General features: G+C 40.1%; 1 protein-coding gene across 1 annotated transcript; it reads right to left on the bottom strand.

The window, feature by feature from the left end:
• Nucleotides 1–1149: 1149 nt before the first annotated feature.
• On the bottom strand, nucleotides 1150–1945 carry LOC133892890 (uncharacterized). The gene has a single exon (XM_062333878.1). It carries the CDS (start codon nucleotides 1806–1808, stop codon nucleotides 1446–1448), a length of 363 nt encoding a protein of 120 aa, XP_062189862.1. The 5' UTR covers nucleotides 1809–1945; the 3' UTR covers nucleotides 1150–1445.
• Nucleotides 1946–20995: the final 19050 nt, after the last annotated feature.

Raw genomic sequence — 20995 nt, 5'->3', positions numbered from 1 at the left:
TCTATCTCGTTAACTCTTCTCTACATAAACAAAAATATGATGTTGATATTCTCATAGCCAGTTATATGGATTGTTGAAGACGCCCTCGCTTGTAAACAAATCTCACTATCACTAACTGATCAGCATGCCCATGCTTATCTATGATACGCATTTTATCTACCTTCTTAATCCATAAATTCCAAATCTCTGGCTTGCCATCCCATTGCCGGTCCTCCCATTGATCCTGTCAGCTGCAATATCGCCTTGCCTGTATAATATGCATGCGTCGTCGTCATGGGCTGGCTTTTTTCAACTCTCTGCTACGCGCCTACGCCACTTGTTCTACTGTTTACTCAAGCAAACAATAATCTTCTGTGCAAGCGTCGTCGTCATGGGCTGGTTTTTTCCAACTCTCTGCTACGCAGGCACATGCAAGATCGATGAACCTCCATGGGAGGGAAATGAAGGTTTCCTTTGCTCCTGATTGGGTCAAGGTCAAGCAAACACATCTTGTCATTGCACTCTTCCACGAAAAAAGGTTTTAAGGCTTTATCCCTCACAAAGAATATGTAGATGGTCAGAACTCAGAAGTCAACCCCCCTATCCCTCACAAAGAAAAGCAATTTGTCGTTTTAAAAAGATAATATACATGTAGAACGAACGTGGTGGCAAGAACTCAACAGAAAAATTCTCGAAGAAAAAAAAGAAAGAAACAAAGAGAAGTCAGCAGAAAATAAATTGCAGACACTCTTGGAAAAAGCATCATGATGGAGTAATCAAACATCCATATTCGAGGAGCTGAGTGGTTCACCATCTCAGCCACTCTCTCCTCCACTTGCTTTACGAAGTGCTAAACGCCTAAGACATAGTATAAACAGAGACATAGCATAGCAGCAATGCTACTGCTACATGTCACCCCTACTTCACCTTCATACATGGATTATGATCACTGGTTTGGTAGCTGAATTTAGATCTTTCTAGAGAGAGACACAGGAACAACATCAACAAAAAGGGTCAAAACCCAATTCGCCTGTTTAGAACGCAAGGAATTTCGCATGAAAAATTACTAATCCTACAAAAAAAATTCGAAAAGATCCTCCATCACAGACAGGCCATCGAGAACAGAGAATGTCGGAAAGGAACTGAGATAGAAAGGAGATGGAATACTAATTACCAATACAAATAAACAATTCCACTAATACTCTGTACACAATACTACAGTAGTACAATCACAATGTCCAAAATCAGCTAAGCACCAATTTTAGTTTACTCTGCATAAAACCTATCTCAAGCTCATCTCTTGATCCCAAACCTACCAAATATACACCCTACACATGCTACAATGGTGGTATTAACACAGCAGGAGGCGACCATGATGAATATACCAGCAGTACTAGCATCTAGCAGTAGCAGTAGCATCTAGCAGTAGCAGCAGCATGATGAATAACCAGCAAGGACCAGAATTCTCACTCCTGTATGCTCTGCAGCGACGGCCTCCACTGCCCGCCGTCACCCCTGTGCCGGAAGTTGGAGGTGCTGCTCGCCACGCACAGGAGCTCCGAGACGACCTCCCCCACTGGCACACCGCCGCCCTTCCCGTCCTCAACGTGCCGCAGCAGCTCCTCCAGCTGCTTCCTCGTGATCCTGATCTTCACCTCCGTCGTCGCTGCCGCTGGTGCCGGCGCAGGATCGCTCTTGCGCGTCTCCTCCTCCTCCTCCTCCTCCTCGTCTTTCAGTACTTCCTCCTCCACCACCCACACGGCGCGCTTCTCGGCGCAATGCACGTCGCGGCCACGACCGCGGCGATGCCTTTCGAGACAGTTGCCCATCTCGGCGGGCACGAAGAGACCGACCAACCGGAACGCCGGATCCCGGCGTGAACAGAGCAAAGCTCCCGCTCGATCTGGGCAAGAACTCGTGCTCGCGAGACGCGGCGGTGCAAATGGCGGATCGTCTGCGAAGGCGACCTCGTTGGTGCACTTATAGGCGTGTCCGTGGCTTGGCGGTTGGCAGATGGAGGGAAACGACGACGGGGGCGGACCAGAGATGGGTCCGGGACACGTGGATGGTCGGGATCGCGGTCGCGGATGCCGGCCACGAAGCCGTGCTGGCGCATGGCGATTCGCGCGTGGGGGGTGGTGGGGATCCGGACGGGCCGCCGGATCGGGCTCTGGCGGTGGGTCAAGGTAAACGTGGCTTCTGTTGGCGAGGCGTGTCTTCTTCTTTTTTTTAAAAAAAAAATATCTTTCTGGTGATATTTACAGCAGTAATTTTACTCGGTGATCAACAACTTAGTTAGGCTCTGGATTTTTTATCGGTAAATAAAAATTTACCAGAGGTCATAGGTAAATATGATTTATAGATGTATCAGACAAAATTCAAACAAATATAAATAAAATTCAAATAAAATATTAGTAAATATGATAATTTTTTCTACTGAGATCACATGTAGACCCGATAACCCAAGTTTGTCACTGGTTTTTCGGCCGAAATTTTTCCCTGGTTAGGCTGACATATATAACCTCTAGGCATGGAAAATACTATGCTTACACAGTTAAAAACAAAGGGTTAACTGGTTAACCATGCAGCTTCATTACATTTTGTGGAGTCTCGCATCAGTGGCTCAGTGCATGCATGGGACCTCCTTTTTGTTGTAAGGAACTGGCTAGTGATCTTTGTAGGTTAGTTCATCATCGGATCGGACATTTTAATTTTAGGTCGTACAGCTGTGTTGAGCTACATTTACGCCACTTGACTTTCTTATGCTGATTAGGCCTTAGACCCGCTCGTGTTATTTTAATGACGACGCAAATTAACCACACGGCAGCTTGTCCTCGGATCTATCGTATGCTTGTGTCCCTGACTACTTCTGATGGTTGGCTTCGTAAAGAGTACTGCAGCTTGGCACTGTAGCTTGGTAGCTAGAGTTGTACAAGCATGAGATGCTAGCTAGTTGAATCACTTGAAGCCAGCAGACATATTTCTTCACTCAAAAGTTAATATGATCACAAAAGCAACCATGCAATTGGCTCAAATGAGCCCAAACAACCAATGGTTTATTATGAGGATTAACTTTTACTCAAGGATGAGGCTAACGCATGATTAGATTTTTGAAGCTTTGGTTTGTCTACCTTGCTGCTTAAAACTAGTACGGACCACAAGATCTATACTTGCCAGAACACTGCCCTGGATTCTGGAGTAGCTACTCGTTAGTGTTACTGGCTTTTCACTGTTGGCAAAACAGATTTATTTTAATTCAATTTCTAGATATAACATGAATAGGAACAGATGCATAAAACCAACTTCGACCAGCTCTGATGAGTCTTGACTAGATATTCGAATAGTATTCGACTAACTTCAACAGGCCTCGACTAGACACTCGAGTAGGTTATCGACTAGCTCCCTCGAATAGTATATCAACTAAATCACTCAAGTAGTATATCGACTAATTCACTCACTAAACACTCGAGTAGTATAGATTGTCGTGTACGTATCCAATGACGACATGAGATGCAGAGGTCTCTGTGATGTCGATGCAGTGGACGATGACGAAGATGATGAAGTAGTCGAAGTAGATCACGATTATGTAGAGGAAGCTGATCGTGAGCAATCGCAACGAGCACCTCCTAAAAACCTTATTCACCGTCTCCCGGTGCAGGATCCCAAGAGCGATGGGTTCTAGAGATCGGCTCTTCCGTTCATCGATGCATGCCAACGCAGCAGGATAGAAAGACTATGTGCGACGGCGCAACAGAGAGAAATTAGCAAAACCCTAATTGCGTATATGCATGTTCACGTCTCTTCTTTATAGCAACAGTTGGCAGATATATGTAGAGGGAGAGTCGCGCGGTTGAGACGCGCCACCGATCGGGTTCTATTATGCATCACGATCGGACTCTTAGCCAACACGATTTTCATATACTTATTTGTTTGCCTATGCAACAAAAAGAATAAAACCGCAAAAAGAGCCCGCACCTGCGCAAGCAACTAGACACAATTTAGACAGACCATTCGCGCAGGTGTCCTGTGCCCGTGCCCTCTGCCACCGCCACGGCCCGGCCCGGCGAGGCGAGGCGAACGAGCTCGTGCGTGTGTTCTCCTAGTCCTCTTTTACACACATGCTAAGTGGGTGAAAGAGATAAACCATTTTAAGTTGGTATTTCTCTACCTCTACTAGCAAGATGGGACTAAAAGATACACACTACCTCCACATGGTTGAGCCTTTGAGATTTATAGAATTATACAAATATAATAGGTCAAACCCATATATTCTAACAATCCCCTACTAGATATCAAAGTCGAATACTATTTCATATACTAATGTTTCAATGAAGACCTATTAAGGTTGAACATCTACCTAGAACATTAAGCTACAGTCATTCACAACTTAGACAATGGACTATACCTTGAATTGCAAGTTTTGTGCAAACAAGTTTTACTTAAAGTCATAACTGATACTTGAGTAGGCTACCCCGCGGGTGGAGCATATAAGTCATACTCCATGGTCCCTTCATGAGTTTATTAGAGATCACCCAAGTCTCATAGACTGCGTCCAACAGTCATGCTCAATATGTGTGTTCTTTCAAGAATGCCATGTAGGATAGCATTTTCGCTAATTAAAGCCAATAGAACACATTAAGGCAATAGGTAAAATACCTTATAGATTTTGAGAGTATTGCATCTTCACTCGAATTGGTTGTTTGGTACTCTCCTTCGGTTAACCAATAGCGTGTTCTTTCTAGGTCCTAATTCACGGGATCTCCGATCACATAGGTTAGGTTACCACTATGGTATAACTCACATGGATCTTATTCACATCTCCTTTGATGCATTATCTATCATATTCCGTGATAGTCTCTTTGTAAGTTGATCAACCAAATTATTAGCCGTTTGGATATAATCCAACACTATCACTCTGGAGTTTTTTAGTTTTCTGACAGATTTTAATCGTCTCTTTACATGTCTTGAGGATTTCATGTTTTTCTTAGAATTATTCACTTTGACAATAACTTTTTGATTATCATAGTTTATAAGGATAGCAGGTGTCAATTTTTCAACCACTAGCAAATCCATCCAGAGCTCATGCAGCCATTCTGCCTCAACAATGGATGTGTCTAACGCTGTGAGTTTTGCTTCTATGGTTGACCTCATCCATGTAGTCTGGTTGCAAGACCTCCATGAGATAGCAACACCGTCAAGAGTGAATACATATCCACTTGTGTCCTTGATCTCGTCGATATCGAATATCCAATTTGGATTACTATAACCCTCCAGTACTGATAGGTATCTAATATAGTGAAATCCATAATTCACAGTGCCTAGCAAGTAGCGTATGACTCGATCAAGTGCATGCCAATGGTCATCACCCGGGTTAGAAGTAAACCAGCTCAATTTGCACACAGCAAATCAGATATCAGGTCTTATAACACTAGCTAAGTACATGAGTGATCCGATTATCTGGGAGTATCTCTGTTGATCCTTAGTAATCCTTCTATTCTTTCGAAGTATTGAGCTAGGATCATAAGGTCTTGAAGTTCAGAGAATCTGTCATTCTACACTTAATAAGAGTTAAAGATGTAATTAAACCTAGTATTTACCTTTGGTTAGACTCCCTTGTTTAGGTAAGCTTCTTGCTCACCTTGTATCCATTCCTTTTCCTTTTTTTAATGAAAATGCTCTATGGGGATCCTCCCTACAGTTTTGCATAAAAAAAGAGGTGTTGGAGCGATCTTGATGTCCATGTAGCCAAGGTGGTCCAAGATCTTTTCCACATAATGGGGTTGCGAAAGTGTAATCATATTCTTACCTTTGATCAACTTGATGTTTAAAATCACATCAGCCTCTCCCAGATATTTCATATCAAAATTTTAATACAAAAATGACTTAACCTCATTAATCACATCAAGATTTATCCCAAAAATCAGTATGTAATTAACATACAAGCACATAATAACTCCCTCACCCCACCATGGCAATAATACACACATCTATCAGCTTCATTAACTGCAAAGCCCGTAGATGTTAAAGTTCTATTAAACTTCTTATGCCATTACTTAGGAGTTTATTTGAGACCATACAACAGCAACTTACATACCTTGTCCTCCTGACCTTCTAATACAAACTCATCAGGCTGATCCATATAGATTTTCTCATCCAACTCTCCATTAAGGAAAGCTGTATTAACGTTCATCTAATGAAGGAGAAGACTCTGTGAGACAACAAAGGGAAGTAATGATCTTATCGTGGTTAGTCTAGCGACAGGTGAAAAGTATCAAAGAAATCTTCGTCTTCTTTTTTGGTATAACCCTTAGCCACAAGCCAAGTCTTATACTTTTCGATAATACCATTAGATCTTAGCTTCTTTTTGAACTTGCATCCTACAGGTTTACAACCATAAAGTCGGTATGTGACTTCTCAAGTCCCGTTGGCGAGAATAGAATCCATCTTGCTACGAACTGCCTCCTTCTAGTAGTCTACATCTGGAGATGCATATGCTTATAAAATAGACTTGAGAGTGTCATCCACAAGGTACACAGTAAATCATCACCTAAAGATTTTATTATCCTTTGTCTCTTACTGCTCCTTGGAGCCTCACTGTCATCCTCCTCAGGATCTAACTCATGTGTTTGCTCAGAATACTCGAGTGGTGTGATAGGTTCAGGAATTATCTCAGAGGTTTGACTAGAAATATTATGTATATCCTTCATAGGAAATATGCTCTCAAAGAAAGTAGAATATCTAGACTCCATAATTGTATCAACTAGCATGTCAGATACCTCATATTTAACTACTAAAAACCTATAAAAAATACTCCGATGAGCATATCCCAAAAAGATACAATCCACTGTCTTAGGTCCTAACTTACGCTTTCTAGTTATTGATACATTGACTTTCATCAAGCATCCCCAAGTGCACAGATAATAAAGTGATGGTTTTCTCCATTCCCATTCTTCATATGGGGTTTTCTCCTTATTTTAATAGAAACTCTATTTAGAACATGACACGAAATCAACAAGACCTCCCCCCACCATGCCTTAGATAAACCTATAGTGCCTAACATAGAATTAACCAAATCAGTCAGCTTGCAGTTTTTCCTCTCGACTACCCCATTTGATTGAGGTGAATAGGGGGGGTATTCTCTCATAAATAATTCCATGTTCCTTACATAATAAGTCAAAATCATTTGAGAAGTACCATCGACCATGATCTAATCTAAGTCTTTTGATTTTTCTTTCTAACTGATTTTCAACTTCTGCCTTAGAGATTTTAAAGTAGCCCAGAGCCTCATCTTTCAATTTTAACAAATACACATAACTGAATCTAGACACATCATCAATCAAAGTTATGAATTTTGCCACCCTTCGTCAACACACCATTCATTTCATAAAGATCCGAATATATTAGTTCTAATGGTGCCAAATTTCTCTACTTGGTTGCCTTGTGAGGTTTACGAGGTTGCTTAGATTGCAAAAAACTTTGGCACTTAAAACTTTTGACAATAGAAAAATTCAGAATTAAATTCAAGCTGGAAAGCCAAGACATACAACCAAAGTTTATGTGATATAATTGTGAGTACCAAATACTAGCCTCATTTCTATTAATATTGCCATAAATATAGTTCACAGATTTATTGCAGAAATCAAAAAGGAAAAAGCGGAAAAGGCCCCCACACTCATATCCTTTACCAATAAAATGTTCATGTTTCGACAAAACTACTTTATTAGACTCGAGTACTACCTTAAACCCATCTCTACAGAGAAGAGAACCGATAACTATATTCTTATTTATTGAAATGGCATGCTGCACATTCCTTAGTTGTACGATCTTTTCCAAAATAAACTTCAGATCTACCGTGCCAACACCATGAACAGAAGCATGAGACTCATTCCCTATTAACATGGAAGAATCCCGAGCGACCTAATAAGAAGAGAATATTGAACTGTTAGTACACACATGTACATTAGCCCCGGTATCAATCCATCAACTGGTAGACTGATTCACTAAAAGAATAATAGGTAAATTACCATACCCACTAGTTTCTCTTTAGTGGTGTCAATGGTTATGTTGACAGACTTGGTGTTCTTTCTTTGATTAACCTTTTTTTCCTTTGTGGTATCAGTAATATTTAGCCCAATGGCCGACCTCATCGCACACGAAACAAGGTTTATCATATTTGTTCATCTTTTTCTTCTTTAAGTTGGTTGTTTGTTTGGCCATGTTATTTTCCCTTTGAACTTGCCGTTAGAGGATTGTTGCACCATATTTGCGCTAGACTATCCATCATCTCCTTTGTTATGCACATCCTTAGCCCGAGCTTTCTCCTCAACATCAAGAAATATGATCAAACTCTCAATAAAGATTTCTTGTCTCTTGTGTTTTAGAGCAGTGGCAAAATTCCTCCATGAGGGAAGCAATTTGGCAATGATGCCCCCAGCCATAAACTTGTCGAGTAAGGCACACTTTAGGAGTTCAAGTTGCTTTATAATGCACTGAATCTCATGAGCTTACTCGAATACCAATCAATTATTGACCATCTTGTAGTCATGATACTGCTCCATGACATACAGTTCACTGCCTACATCTGATGTACAAATTTTGCATTCAGTGCATCCCACAACTCATTTGCGTCCTTTATGTGAATGTACACATCACAGAGATGATCAGCAAGAGAGCTAAGAACATATCATACAAAGATCATGTTGGCTTCCTAGAACTTCTTCTCCTCATCAAAGGAAATAGTTCCTTCAGGCCTACCAGATGCAACCCAATAGCAGTTCATAGCCGTAAGCCACAGAGTGGCTTTGACCGATCATCTCTTAAAGTGCACACCGGTAAACTTATTCAGCCTTAGTGCATTGGCAAAAACATCCATCCTTAAATAAAAGTGCCTACAATGAGGTTTTTGGATTGTTGAAAAATAGCATTTTTAGATTTAATTTAATTCAACTACTAGATATAACATGAATAAGAACAAATGCATAAAACCAACTTCGACTAGCTCAGACGATCCTCGACTAGATATACGAGTAGTATTCGACTAACTTCAATAGGCCTTGACTAGACACTCGAGTAGGATATCGACTAGTTCACTCGAGTAGTATATCGACTAAATCACTCGAGTAGTATATCGACTAGTTCACTCAACTAAACACTCGAGTAGTATAGATTGCAGTGTACGTACTTGATAGCAAAGTGAGATGCATAGGCCCCCGTGATGTCAATGCAGTGGATGATGACGAAGATGATGAAGTAGTTGAAGTAGATCGCGATGATGTAGAGAAAGTTGACTATGAGTACTCACGACGAGCGCTTCCCAAAAACCTTAATCGCCCTCAATTAGTGCAGGATCCCAAGAGTGACGGGTTCCAGAGACCTGCTCCCCTGTTCGTCGGTGCACGCCGGCATAGCAGGATGGAGTAGACTATGTGTGACAACACAGCAAAGAGAAATTGGCAAAACCCTAATTGAGTATATTCATGTTCGCGTCTCTTCTTTGTGGTGGTGGCTAGCAGATATACTTATCTGTTTGTCCACAATCGGGTTTTGTTACACGCCACGATCGGACTCTTAACCAACATGATCTACATATATTTATTTGTTTGTCCATGCAGCAAAAAGAATAAAACCACAAAAAGAGACCGCACATGCGCAAGCAACTGAACTCAATTTTGGCAGACCAATCACACAAGTGTCATGCACCCGCGCTGTAGCAAAAATGGCCCTATTGGGTCATGATTGTGATTTTGGTGATTAATGACAACATGTTTATTGGAACTAACATGTTTATCAAGAATATATATTGGTAAGTCTCATGGATACAATACATGAAGAAATCACCGAAGCCAGGATAAAGTTTGGACTGAATTGGACAAGTCCAAGAAAAATGACTACATCGAATGGTCCGGTGCTCAGTATTTTGTACACACCGGAGTATTCCTCCCAGATGTGTTATATTCACCGGATGGTCCAATGCTTAGAAGGCTATGCACACCGGATGGTCTAGTGATCAGAGAACTACACACCGAATGCCTACACTGGAGCATTTAACAGAAACTGTGCAAATGAGGGAAGGAAAGATTTCAACTCACCAGATGGTTCGATGCTGAAGGAGTTAACATACCAGAGTGTTTTCCAGCAAGATGTCAAAACCTCAATACAAGATGAAGATTAACACACCGGAAGGTCCATTAATCAGAGGGTCTACACACCGAACTAATTGCATAGGGAAGAAGTGGCTCGGCTTGGCGCAAGACAACACACCGGATAGTTCAGTGATGGAATTGAAGGATACATTAGACAATCCGGTGTTTAAAATGTATTTGAGTAGGGTTCCAACGGCTAGTTGCTGATGTTGTACTCACCGGATGATCCGGTGCTTGTACTACTATTATCACCGGATCATCTGATGTTCATAGTAAAGTTGAGCCGTCGGAGCAATAGCTAGTCTGCGGGGTTGAGGCTATAAATACCCCTTCACTCAGTCATTTGAAGCTGCTGGAGTTCAGAGGAAGCTCATACACACTTAAGAAGACATCCAAGCCATCAAAGTGCTTCAAGTGTTCACACAAGGCGATTAAACACACCATTGAAGAGTGATTAGTGCTTATAGGCCTAGAGAGAATTGTTACTAGGTGCTGCAACCTAGAGAGTGGATCAAGAAGAAATCTAACCGTGTATCGAGAGGTACATCGACGTCTTGAAGTCTTGGTGGCTCGCCGGTAACTTGTTGACCCTCCAACTTGGTGTGGAGCGGTGGCAAGACGATTGTGCAGGGACGTGGAGGCCCTTGTCTTTTTGACTAAAGCTTCAGAGTGAAGACAACGTACAAGTGACCAGAAGAGAGGTTAGTGGTGAGACATCGCCTTGGTAGCTTGGTGGCTCATCATGCTTGAGGCCTTATCTTAGTGACTTGGTAGCTCAAGAGCTATGAGCGGAAGAGACTTGGTGACCGAGAGCATATTCTTTGTGGAGCTCCAATGTGGACTAGGGGTGACTTATGTGCCACCGATACCACAGGATAAAAATACCTTGTAGCGAATTTGTCTCTCTACCTTATTTACATTTCCGCATTTACATATTTGCAATTTACCTCACTAGAGTAGGTTGCAATCCTCTTGAGTGGTAGAGTAGACATATTAAATAAACTTATAGTATATTTAGATAGAAATTGAGATAGATTTATCTTGTGAAGTTTTTGGAGCCATTAGATTTTTAAGTGTCATAATTGACTCCCTCCCCCCTTTTAGAAAGTCATCGATCACTACAATTGGTATTAGAGCCTCACACCTTTTACAAGGTTTCATCAATTTAAGTGGCATTTAAGCCTTAGTCTCATTGTCATCGGTTAGGGTTCACCGTCTAGTAAGTTGTGACGTCTGGGATCGGGATGGATTCCTATAGTGCTTCACTTTTTTATAGTATAAATTTTTTATGTTGAAAAATTCTAATGACTTGTTATTTGCAAGCTAAAGGTTTAGATATTTGGAGAATCACCCAATAAGGGATGAGACCTCGTGTCACCAATAAGGAGAGGCAATTTGATGCATTGGCAAAGAGTATCCTATTCTCAACTTTATGCATTGATGCATTTAATTGTGTTTATTCTCTCATCAAAACACATAATATTTAGACTAGTCTCACTGAAATACATGAAGCCACAAAGGAAGTGCGCAATAAGAAATATCATGTGCTTGTTACTAAGCTCAATAGCATCAAACAATTTGCCCATGAAAGTACTAATGATATGTACTCTCAATTGAATATTCTTGTCAATGAGATCAATAGACTAGGTTTGTCGCAAATTGAAGACGCTCAAGTGGTGAGAAGAATACTTCAAGTTCTTCTTTAAAGGTACAAGATAATCATCTATGTCATCTACAACAACCACGACATGAGCAGCATGACTCCAAGCCAAGTACTAGGAAAGATCACCACCCATAAGATGACCATGAACATAGGAGTTAAAGATTTTACCTCATCAAACACCAAGAACATTACCCTCATAAGCAAACAAGCATCATGTTCACACATGAAGGCAAAGATGAGGAGACAAGAGCAATTGTCAAGCTTAAGTGAAGATGATGATGATAAAAGCGATGAAGAAGATGAGCAAAACACCTCAAGTGATGAAGAGATTGATCCTAAGATAGTCAACTCTTCTCATAAGTGGAGAAGAACATCAAGAGGATCAGTACCAAGATTGATCATCCAATCTCCTTAAAAGACTTGGTCAAAATAATTAATCATATCAAGAAAGAGAAGAAGCCCAAGAACAAGAGGGAAACAAGAGGAAGAAGCAAAGAATTTTCAAGCATGGGAAGATGTGTGAGTGAAGATAAAGATTCAAACTCTAGTGATAATAGTCTCACCATCTACTCCTCTGAGAGAAGCTTTTCTCAAAGTCATCATTACGCAAGTCATCATTCCGCAAGTCATCACACAAGTGTCTTATAGCCAAAGGTATGAAAAGTGATGTAAGTGATGATAAATCTGATGAGGATTCACCCTCTCAAGAAGAACTTCTTGATTTGATTAATGAGCAACAAATGGACTTAAAGAAAAATCTAAAGAACTAAAGAAATTCAATGCCCTTAATTATATTCATGCTACATTTGTGTCTAATTATGAACAATTATTGAGCAAATTAGAATTGCTAAACAAAGAGCATGAAGAGTTTAAGGCAAAATTTGAGGGCATTGAATCTCAACCTAAGGCTCATTTGAAGCAATTTACCTCTCTCTTTAATTTCAAATCTAAGATAGATGCTTCCACTTCTTGTGATGATTTAATTGATTTATCTAGCTCACCCTTTTACAATAAGACATGTATTGAGAATGTTGTTGTAAAACCATCTAATGAACTCATTGCATAAGAGAATGATGAGCTCAAACAAGAAGTGGAGAAGTTAAAAAAGGACTTGATAAGATTAAAGGGAAGGAACCATGTCCAACCTCCTTAAGATAACCATGCTACCATGGTGAAGAAGCTCACAGAGGAGTCCACCGTGATATGTTTTAAGTACCATCAAGAAGGTCACAAGTTCTTCCATGCAAGCAAGTCAAGAAGGAGATTAAGGATAAGAAGATAATGATGAATCTCTCCAAAAAGATATTCAACATCTACGCCAAGCCTGACTACAAGACCAAGACCAAGAGCAACCACTACAAGCTCAAGAAGAATAGCAATGACAAAGTGGTTGCACATATGGTTGGGAGAAAGGATTGGGATAGAACCAACCCATTTGGTGCCCAAGGAAGTCATCACTAATATGAAGGGGCCCCAATCGATTTGGGTTCCAAAGAGGACATGAAGTCCACAAGTCGGCTCAGGGATTTGAAGACTTGGCTCACAAGATGAAGTGAAGATTCAAGCAAAGAAGTCAAGTGTACAAGATTGAGCACATTGATGAAAATCATAATCATCATATACCCAAATCCCCATTTAAAGGTGAAAGGTACTAAATGCAAAATCCTTTCAATTTGTACCTTTGCCTTGTCTAGGATTGTATGCCCTCAATTAAATTTATTGCAATGTCTAGTGTAGGTTTTCATATGGTATATTGTTTGTGTTTTTCTTTTTCTTATGAGTAACCTACATAGTTTATTAATTATAGGTTTCTTACGTGGTACTAGTTCTACAATTAGTATCCTTTATGTGCCATGAACCAATCTATAGGGTACTCTCCCTATTGCTATCAACAATAAGTGCATATTTCTCACAAGTATTCAACACTTGTATGCACACATGTAGGGGAGTTATATCCTATGGGTTATGATTTTTACACTAATGTGTTTCAAGTAATATCTTTTATAGTCTCAAAGAGTGATCAACAAGTTTCTTAAGGTATGTAATATTTAAAGGCTTCAATTAGTATCATTGTAAATTCATTTGTACATTTAAATTACTTCTATGCATAATATGGCTTAAACTTCCTACCTCTACTTATTATCTAGTTGTGCATATATTGCTATATTCCTATAAGTGATATTCACAAGTGGGTCTTATTATATGTATGCATGCATATATAGGGAGTTTAGATTATATCATGTGAGTTTCATGAATTATGATCCTTATTTGTCCTTTTCAATTGATATCAATATCTCTTATCCTTATAATTGGTATCAAATTCTCATAATTCTTCATAAGTGATATCATTCATATGGATCATGTTCTATGAAGCTCTATCTTGAATGCTTTAATATTTTCCCTTGAGTTCAACATGTGTTTGTAGACTTTTCGAGATTATTGACAAAGTAGGAGAATTTTGAGACCAGACAAAGTAGGAGAATTTTGAGACCAGACAAAGTAGGAGAATTTTGTCTGGTCTCTAAGTAGGAGAATTTTGAGACCAGACAAAGTAGAAGAAGCAAGCAAGATGTAAGAACTATCTCAGATAGATTGTTGACAAAGGGGGATACATCTTGGGTTGATAAAGGTTAAAAAAAACTCTTTCATGGATCAATCAAGGAAGATAGTGGTAATACAGAAAAAGAAATAACTATCTACATGACAGCCACAACTAAAAGGGGACATAATGTCGAGGGAAATTATAGTAAAAAGGGATATATAATGTTGGTAAGAACATGGTTGTTCTTATAATTGGTATCATAATTTGTTCTTACCATGTATCCAAGCAAAGAGGTATGGTCTTGTGAACTTTTGAAATCATATATTTTCTTAATTGGTATCATTTGTCTCTTACTTTGGTTGTGTTGTCATCAATCACCAAAAAGAGGAAGATTATAACGAAAATTGCCCTATTAGACTATGATTGTGATTTTGATGATTAATGATAACATAGTCATTAGGACTAATATATTTGTCAAGAATATATATTAGTAGGTCTCATGGATGCAATACATAAAGAAGCCACCGAAACCGGGACAAATTTTGGACTGATAAGTCCCAGAAAAATGACTACAACGGATAATCCGATGCTTAGGATTTTGTACACATTGGAGTATTCCTCCTATATGTGTTATATTCATCGGATAGTCCGATGCTCAGAAGGCTATACACACTAGAGTTTTTTCACTCAGAAGAGGAAAATGAAGACATCACCGTATGGTCCGGTAATCAGAGTATTACACACAGGATGCCTACACCGGAGCATTTAACAGAAGTTGTGCAAATGAGAGAAGAAAAAATTTCAACTCACCAGATGGTCCGATGATGAAGAAGTTAACACACCGGAGTGTTTTCCAGCAAGATATCAAAACCTCAATAGAACATAAATGTCAACACACCAGAAGATCCGGTGATCAGAGGGTCTATACACCAGACTAATTACACAGGGAAGAAGTGGCTCGGCTTGGCGCAAGACAACACACTGGATAGTCCGGTGATGGAAATAAATGATACACTGGACAACCGGGTGTTCAAAATGTATTTGAGTGGAGTTCCAACGGTTAATTACTGATGTTGTACTCACCGGATGGTTCGGTGCTTATACTACTATTGTCACCGGATCATCCGGTGTTCATCGTAAAGTTGAGCCGTTAGAGTAACGGCTAGTCCGTGGGATTGAGGCTATAATACCTCTCCAATCAGTCATTTGAAACTACAAGAGTCTAGAGGAAGCTCATACACACTTGAGAAGACATTCAAGCTATCAAAGTGCTTAAAATGTTCATCCAAGACTATTAAGCACACAATTAGAAAGTGATTAGTACTCATAGACCTAGAGAGAAGTATTGCTAGGTGGTGCAACCTAGATAGTGGATCAAGATCCCACCGTGTACCAAGAGGTACGTCGGCGCCTTGGGGTCTTGGTGACTTGTCGGTAACTTGTTAACCCTCCGACTTAGTGTGAAGTGGTGGCAAGAAGATTGTGCAGGGATATGGAAGCTTTTGTCTTTGTGACTAAAGCTCCGAAGTGAAGATGGCGTATAAGTGACTGGAAGAGAGGTTAGTCGTGCTTGAGGCCTTGTCTTGATGAGTTGATAGCTCAAGAGATATGACCGGAAGAGACTTGGCGACCGAGAGCATATCCTTTGTGGAGCTCTAACGTGGATTAGGAGTGGTTTGTGTGCCACCGATACCACGGGATAAAAATCCCTTGTGCCGATTTTGTCTATCTACCTTATTTACGTTTCCGCATTTACATACTTACAATTTACCTTACTATAGTAGGTTACAATCCTCTTAAGCGGTAGAGTAGATATACTAGATAACGTAGAGCATATTTAGATAGAAATTAAAATATATTTATCTTATAAAATTTTTGAAGTTATTAAATTTCTAAGTATCCTAATTCACCCTCTTAGGACATCATCGATCTCTACACACACCCTCCACCACCACCACCGCCACGGCCCAGCTAGGCGAGACGAGCGACCACATGCGTGTGTTCTTCTAGTCTTTTTCCACACATGCTAAGTGGACAAATAAGAGAATCTCTTTTAAATTGATCTTCTTCCACCTCCACTAACAAGATATAACTAAAAGATACACACTACCTCCACATAATTAGGTATTTGAGATTTATTTAAAATTATACAAATATAATGGTTCAAACCTATCTAACGTTCACTGCTCTGTTGTTGGGACTTTTTTTTAGAGAGAAGGCACGATTACGGTTACTGCATTAGGTAATTTACGTCATGAACCATTCGATATTACACACACTGCCAGTACCTTAACAATTCTTAACTCGAGGCCAAGTACACCATTTTACCGTCCTTACAAGGTATATCTTTCCGTCTGAGATGTAACAGCTTTACCAAATAGGTTCACAATGTATCAGAAGAACACCTGAACATCCCCGTACTGGGACCAGGGGCGGCCAGGGCCAGGCCCCCTATGGTGGAGTATGCTGGACGTATAAATTGTAGATGTGTGTTTGGATCTCAAGAAATAACTATCCTAGCCATGCTGAGCAAAGACAGCTAGTTAATAAGAGTAGAAAAGACAGGCTTTTGAAGGCCATCTAATCTTTAGTGGCATGAAAAGGCTTGCTCGGCCAAGCGAATCGAATCGGCTCTCCTCGGCGGCAGGCGAGCAGTTGCCAAAGATTGTGGACTAGCTCTGGGCAGCCAAACAAGGAGTTTTTTTATTTTTTATATTTTTTCATTAAAAATTTAAATAAATAGATTTTTTTAGTAGTATTTACAAAACTAGATTTCTACCGCTCCCTAAAAGGGTTGCAGCCCTCTCAGAAGGCGGTAAAGAATTCTTACCACTTTCTAAAAGGGCGAGTGGCCTAACAACCCTCTGAGGGTGGCAAAGGTGCTAACCGCCCTCTCAGGGGCGGGTAGGGGCAGCCGCCTATTGAGAGGGTGGGTACATTCCAACCGCCCTCCTAATAGGTAGGTAGGCTATTTTTTAAAAAAGTTACAAAATATATTGCAAAATGTTACTCAATATTTGAAATTGATATTTTGTAAAATTTGAAATTAAAATGGTTAAAAATAGCCAATACAGTATAATGGAGAAGCGATATTTTGTAGTAGTTTACGTATTGTTAGGAGGATACAAAATCAATATTTATGAACAAATTATATATGTGAAGCACTCGCAACATATTATGCGATAATGAAGTTACAAACAGCGACAAACATAAGATTATACATATAATAGAAAATATTACATAAGACTGTAAACACGATGACAAAAAAAGATAGTATGTACGGTTCGCACAAAGACCAACTTAATAGTACGTCGCTCCTAATCATAACATGCCTTAGGGAGTGTAAACATGTCGGGTTACATTACATACTCTATACTGAGTGCATATAGGATATTTGCCCTTTCGCAGGGCATCAGGACCTGCCGCCTTAGCACGACGGTCCCTCTCCCGCTTCCTTGCCCTCTCAGCTTCGCGGGCCTGAGCCGTGGTATGGTCCTGCGTTGCCTTCCTCATGCGCTTTTCTTCCTGCCGCTTCAGGCTAGTTCCTCTTGTTGTTGCTCGTACTCCCGGCGTACGTAAGCTTCCCTCCTCCACTGCATGGTTATGTCAACCCACCGCTTCTGGTCTTCATTTTGCTCAATGTCAAGCCATTCAATAAAGTCACAGATAGGTGGAGTAGACTGGACAAATAGAACAAGATGAGAGATTAGTAAGACAGTGTGTGAAATCGGAAAAGATGTGGCTGATCTTTGTTACTATACCGGTCGATACTCATACGGTTCATGTTGAGCCTTATCGTATTGGTAGTTGGCACATATGAAGAAGCGCAGCCCTTAGGTATAGGAGATGTCCTGGGACTCGCGAAGCCTACAACGGTCACCACATAAGCACATCGATGGTTCGACCCCCTAGGGGATGAAAATCCCTCAATATTTCTTGGGTGGGCTTGGTGGAGCTGAGGAAGATATTGTAGTTGAGAGAACTGAGAAATAAGTGGTGTATCTATGTATGAAGGTTAGGTTATTTATGGTGGGAAAATGCAGGAGCATTAGATACCCTCTTGAAGAAATGAGTGGACGATTAGACTCCTTGTCGCCCTCTCAGGAGACGGTAAGGGGGGCGTGCGCACGGGATGCCCCTACGTGCCCTCTGAGAGGGCGGTTAGGTCACTCACCGTCCTCTCAGGGGCGATTAGACCACTCACCCTCTCAGAGGCGGTTAGGATTCCTTACCACCCTCTGAGCCCTTTCAGAGCTGTAGCGCCTAGTTTTACAAATGCTGCCTTGAAAAATCTATTTATTTAAATTTTTAATAAAAAATATAAAAATAAAAAGACTCGCTAAACAAGAGTCCTTGCTTCTCAAGGCTATGCCCATACAAGCTACTTTGACCTGCAGGTCCGTACGGGAGGCATGTGCAGGATGTGCTTCTCCACAGGGCCCAAATGATTAGAGCCCCCAATTCTGTTCAGTAATATACTTAGAAGTCTAATCATCAAATTAAATGAATAATCTATTGCATTAGTAATAAAGAATGCAATTTATTGTCTCTTGCGAATTTATAAGTGATATCTGTTGGGGCTTGAGGGTTGCATGACGGATTATATCAATGTTAAATCTATAATTAAGGTATGATTGACATCAATCCTGCAATCCATCAGCGTAATTTTAGAGGGGGACTTTGTATCACAGCCCTATGATCAGAAACAATGAGCAGTCAAGATCAAAAGTTTCCTAGCCAACTTGTACTTATAAAATTATATAGATTAAAATTGTTGAAATTCTTTGTGTATTCTACGATGACATATCACAAGAACACTTGAAAATAATATTTTAAAGAAAGATTTTTTTGAAGATCTAATTAAATATTTTATACCAAGGAATACTAGAAGGATGTTACATTTAAGCTAAAAGATAGTTTAGTAGTTAAGAGTTCCAAGATTTGCCTTTTGGCAAGTTACAGTTCTTAGGTAAAATTGTATTACCAGTATGATTAATAAAAAACTATTTTTTCAATCCGTTTTTCTTATATCTAGAATCTAATTATCGAAGTCGTACATGATCTTCAATTTCCCATGTACGGCCTTGTTAACCTGGCCTAGCTAGTTGTAGTTGTAGCCATGCCCCCTATGGTGAGGACTTTTTTAATATTACATTTTTTATAGATATTATAGAAATAATACCAAAAATAAGAAAATTGTAAAAATAATATCTATTCGCCCAACGGTTCAGCGAAAACATGTTTTCGTCCTATCGTATGGACGAAAATACTATTTTTGCCAAACCGTATGACAGAAGCAGATGATGTGTCACCGACGGCAGGTTAGGGTGCCCGGCTATAGCATCGAGGAAATTTTTGCCGAAACATTTGACGAAAATTAATTGTCGCTGAATCGTAGGGCGAAAAATAAATTTCGCCAAACCATTGAACGAAAAAACCGCGTGAGGTCAGTGGCCATATCTCCTGGCCCAAGAGCTCAGTGTGAACCATATCTCCCGCGTCCGAATGGCTGAAATTATTTCTTCCATCGAAAAAATATTATTATCGCATTTTTATTTTGCAATTGAAATTATTTCTGATACGAAATGGAAAGATGTAAAATAAATCGTAGAATCGCTTGTCTTATAATGGGACGTAGCATAGAATTGGCATGGGAGGCTACAATAGTAGTTGTAAAGCATAAGTAACATAGAACCCAGTACAGAGGTTACAAACGCTGATAAACATTACATGTGACATGGGGTTTTTCATCGACCATAAAGAGCTACCGACAATGAATATTGGCATGTATGGTACGCCTAAAGAGTAACCTAATAGCGTGTCGCTGCTAAATCAAATATGTCTTAGGGAATGAAAATAGGTCGGATACAATAGATGCTCTCTATTGAGTGCACCTAGGATATTTACCCTTTCTTAGGATATCCCCCCCCCCCGCCGCCTTAGCGCGACGGGCCCTCTCCCGCTTCCTTTCCCTCTCTGTTTTGCATGCTTGAGCCGCGATGCGCTCCTTCGCAGCATTCCTGATGTGCTCCTCCTCCTGTCGCTTCATCCGTAGTTCCTCCTGATGTCCGTTGTACTCACTGCATTGGTAAGCTTCCCTCCTTCACCGCATCTCCATCTCCACCCACCACTTATTGTCCTCATTTTGTTCCATATCGAGCCATTGCTTGAAGTCTACAATTACATATTCCAATAAATCTTCTTCCTTATGAATTGTGTTACGGTCCACGTTCTCGAGCTCAACAATGATTTCTTCAATTTTCTATCATCCGCTTCTCTTAGACATGGTTGCACCAGGATATTGAACTCAGTCTGACGCTGCCTGCACCACTCCAACCATTTCAACCACTTGTCCGTCCGATACACCGGCTTTAACTCGTAACAAATTAGATTTAACGTACGAGTCCACATGCATTGCATCGTAACAGAATAAATCTGAGGGTCAGGTTGAAAGTATTGGGTGAACCACATTTTCATCTCCTTCATCCTTATACCCTCAGTGTTTATGTGCTCAAGGATGGTAAATGAAAAATTGCTCAAATCAACACCTGATGGATCGTTACGAATTTGACCATTTCCATAGAATACTCTAAGATTTATAGAGTTTGACATAACTGTTAAAATATCAATTAGAAATAAAATTAAATTACATTCATACAATACGACTAA

This window comes from Phragmites australis, chromosome 15, assembly GCF_958298935.1.
Source record: "Phragmites australis chromosome 15, lpPhrAust1.1, whole genome shotgun sequence".
Classification (NCBI taxonomy): Eukaryota; Viridiplantae; Streptophyta; class Magnoliopsida; order Poales; family Poaceae; genus Phragmites; species Phragmites australis.
Note: the sequence above shows the minus strand (reverse complement) of the source record. Positions and strands in the feature narration are given on the sequence as shown.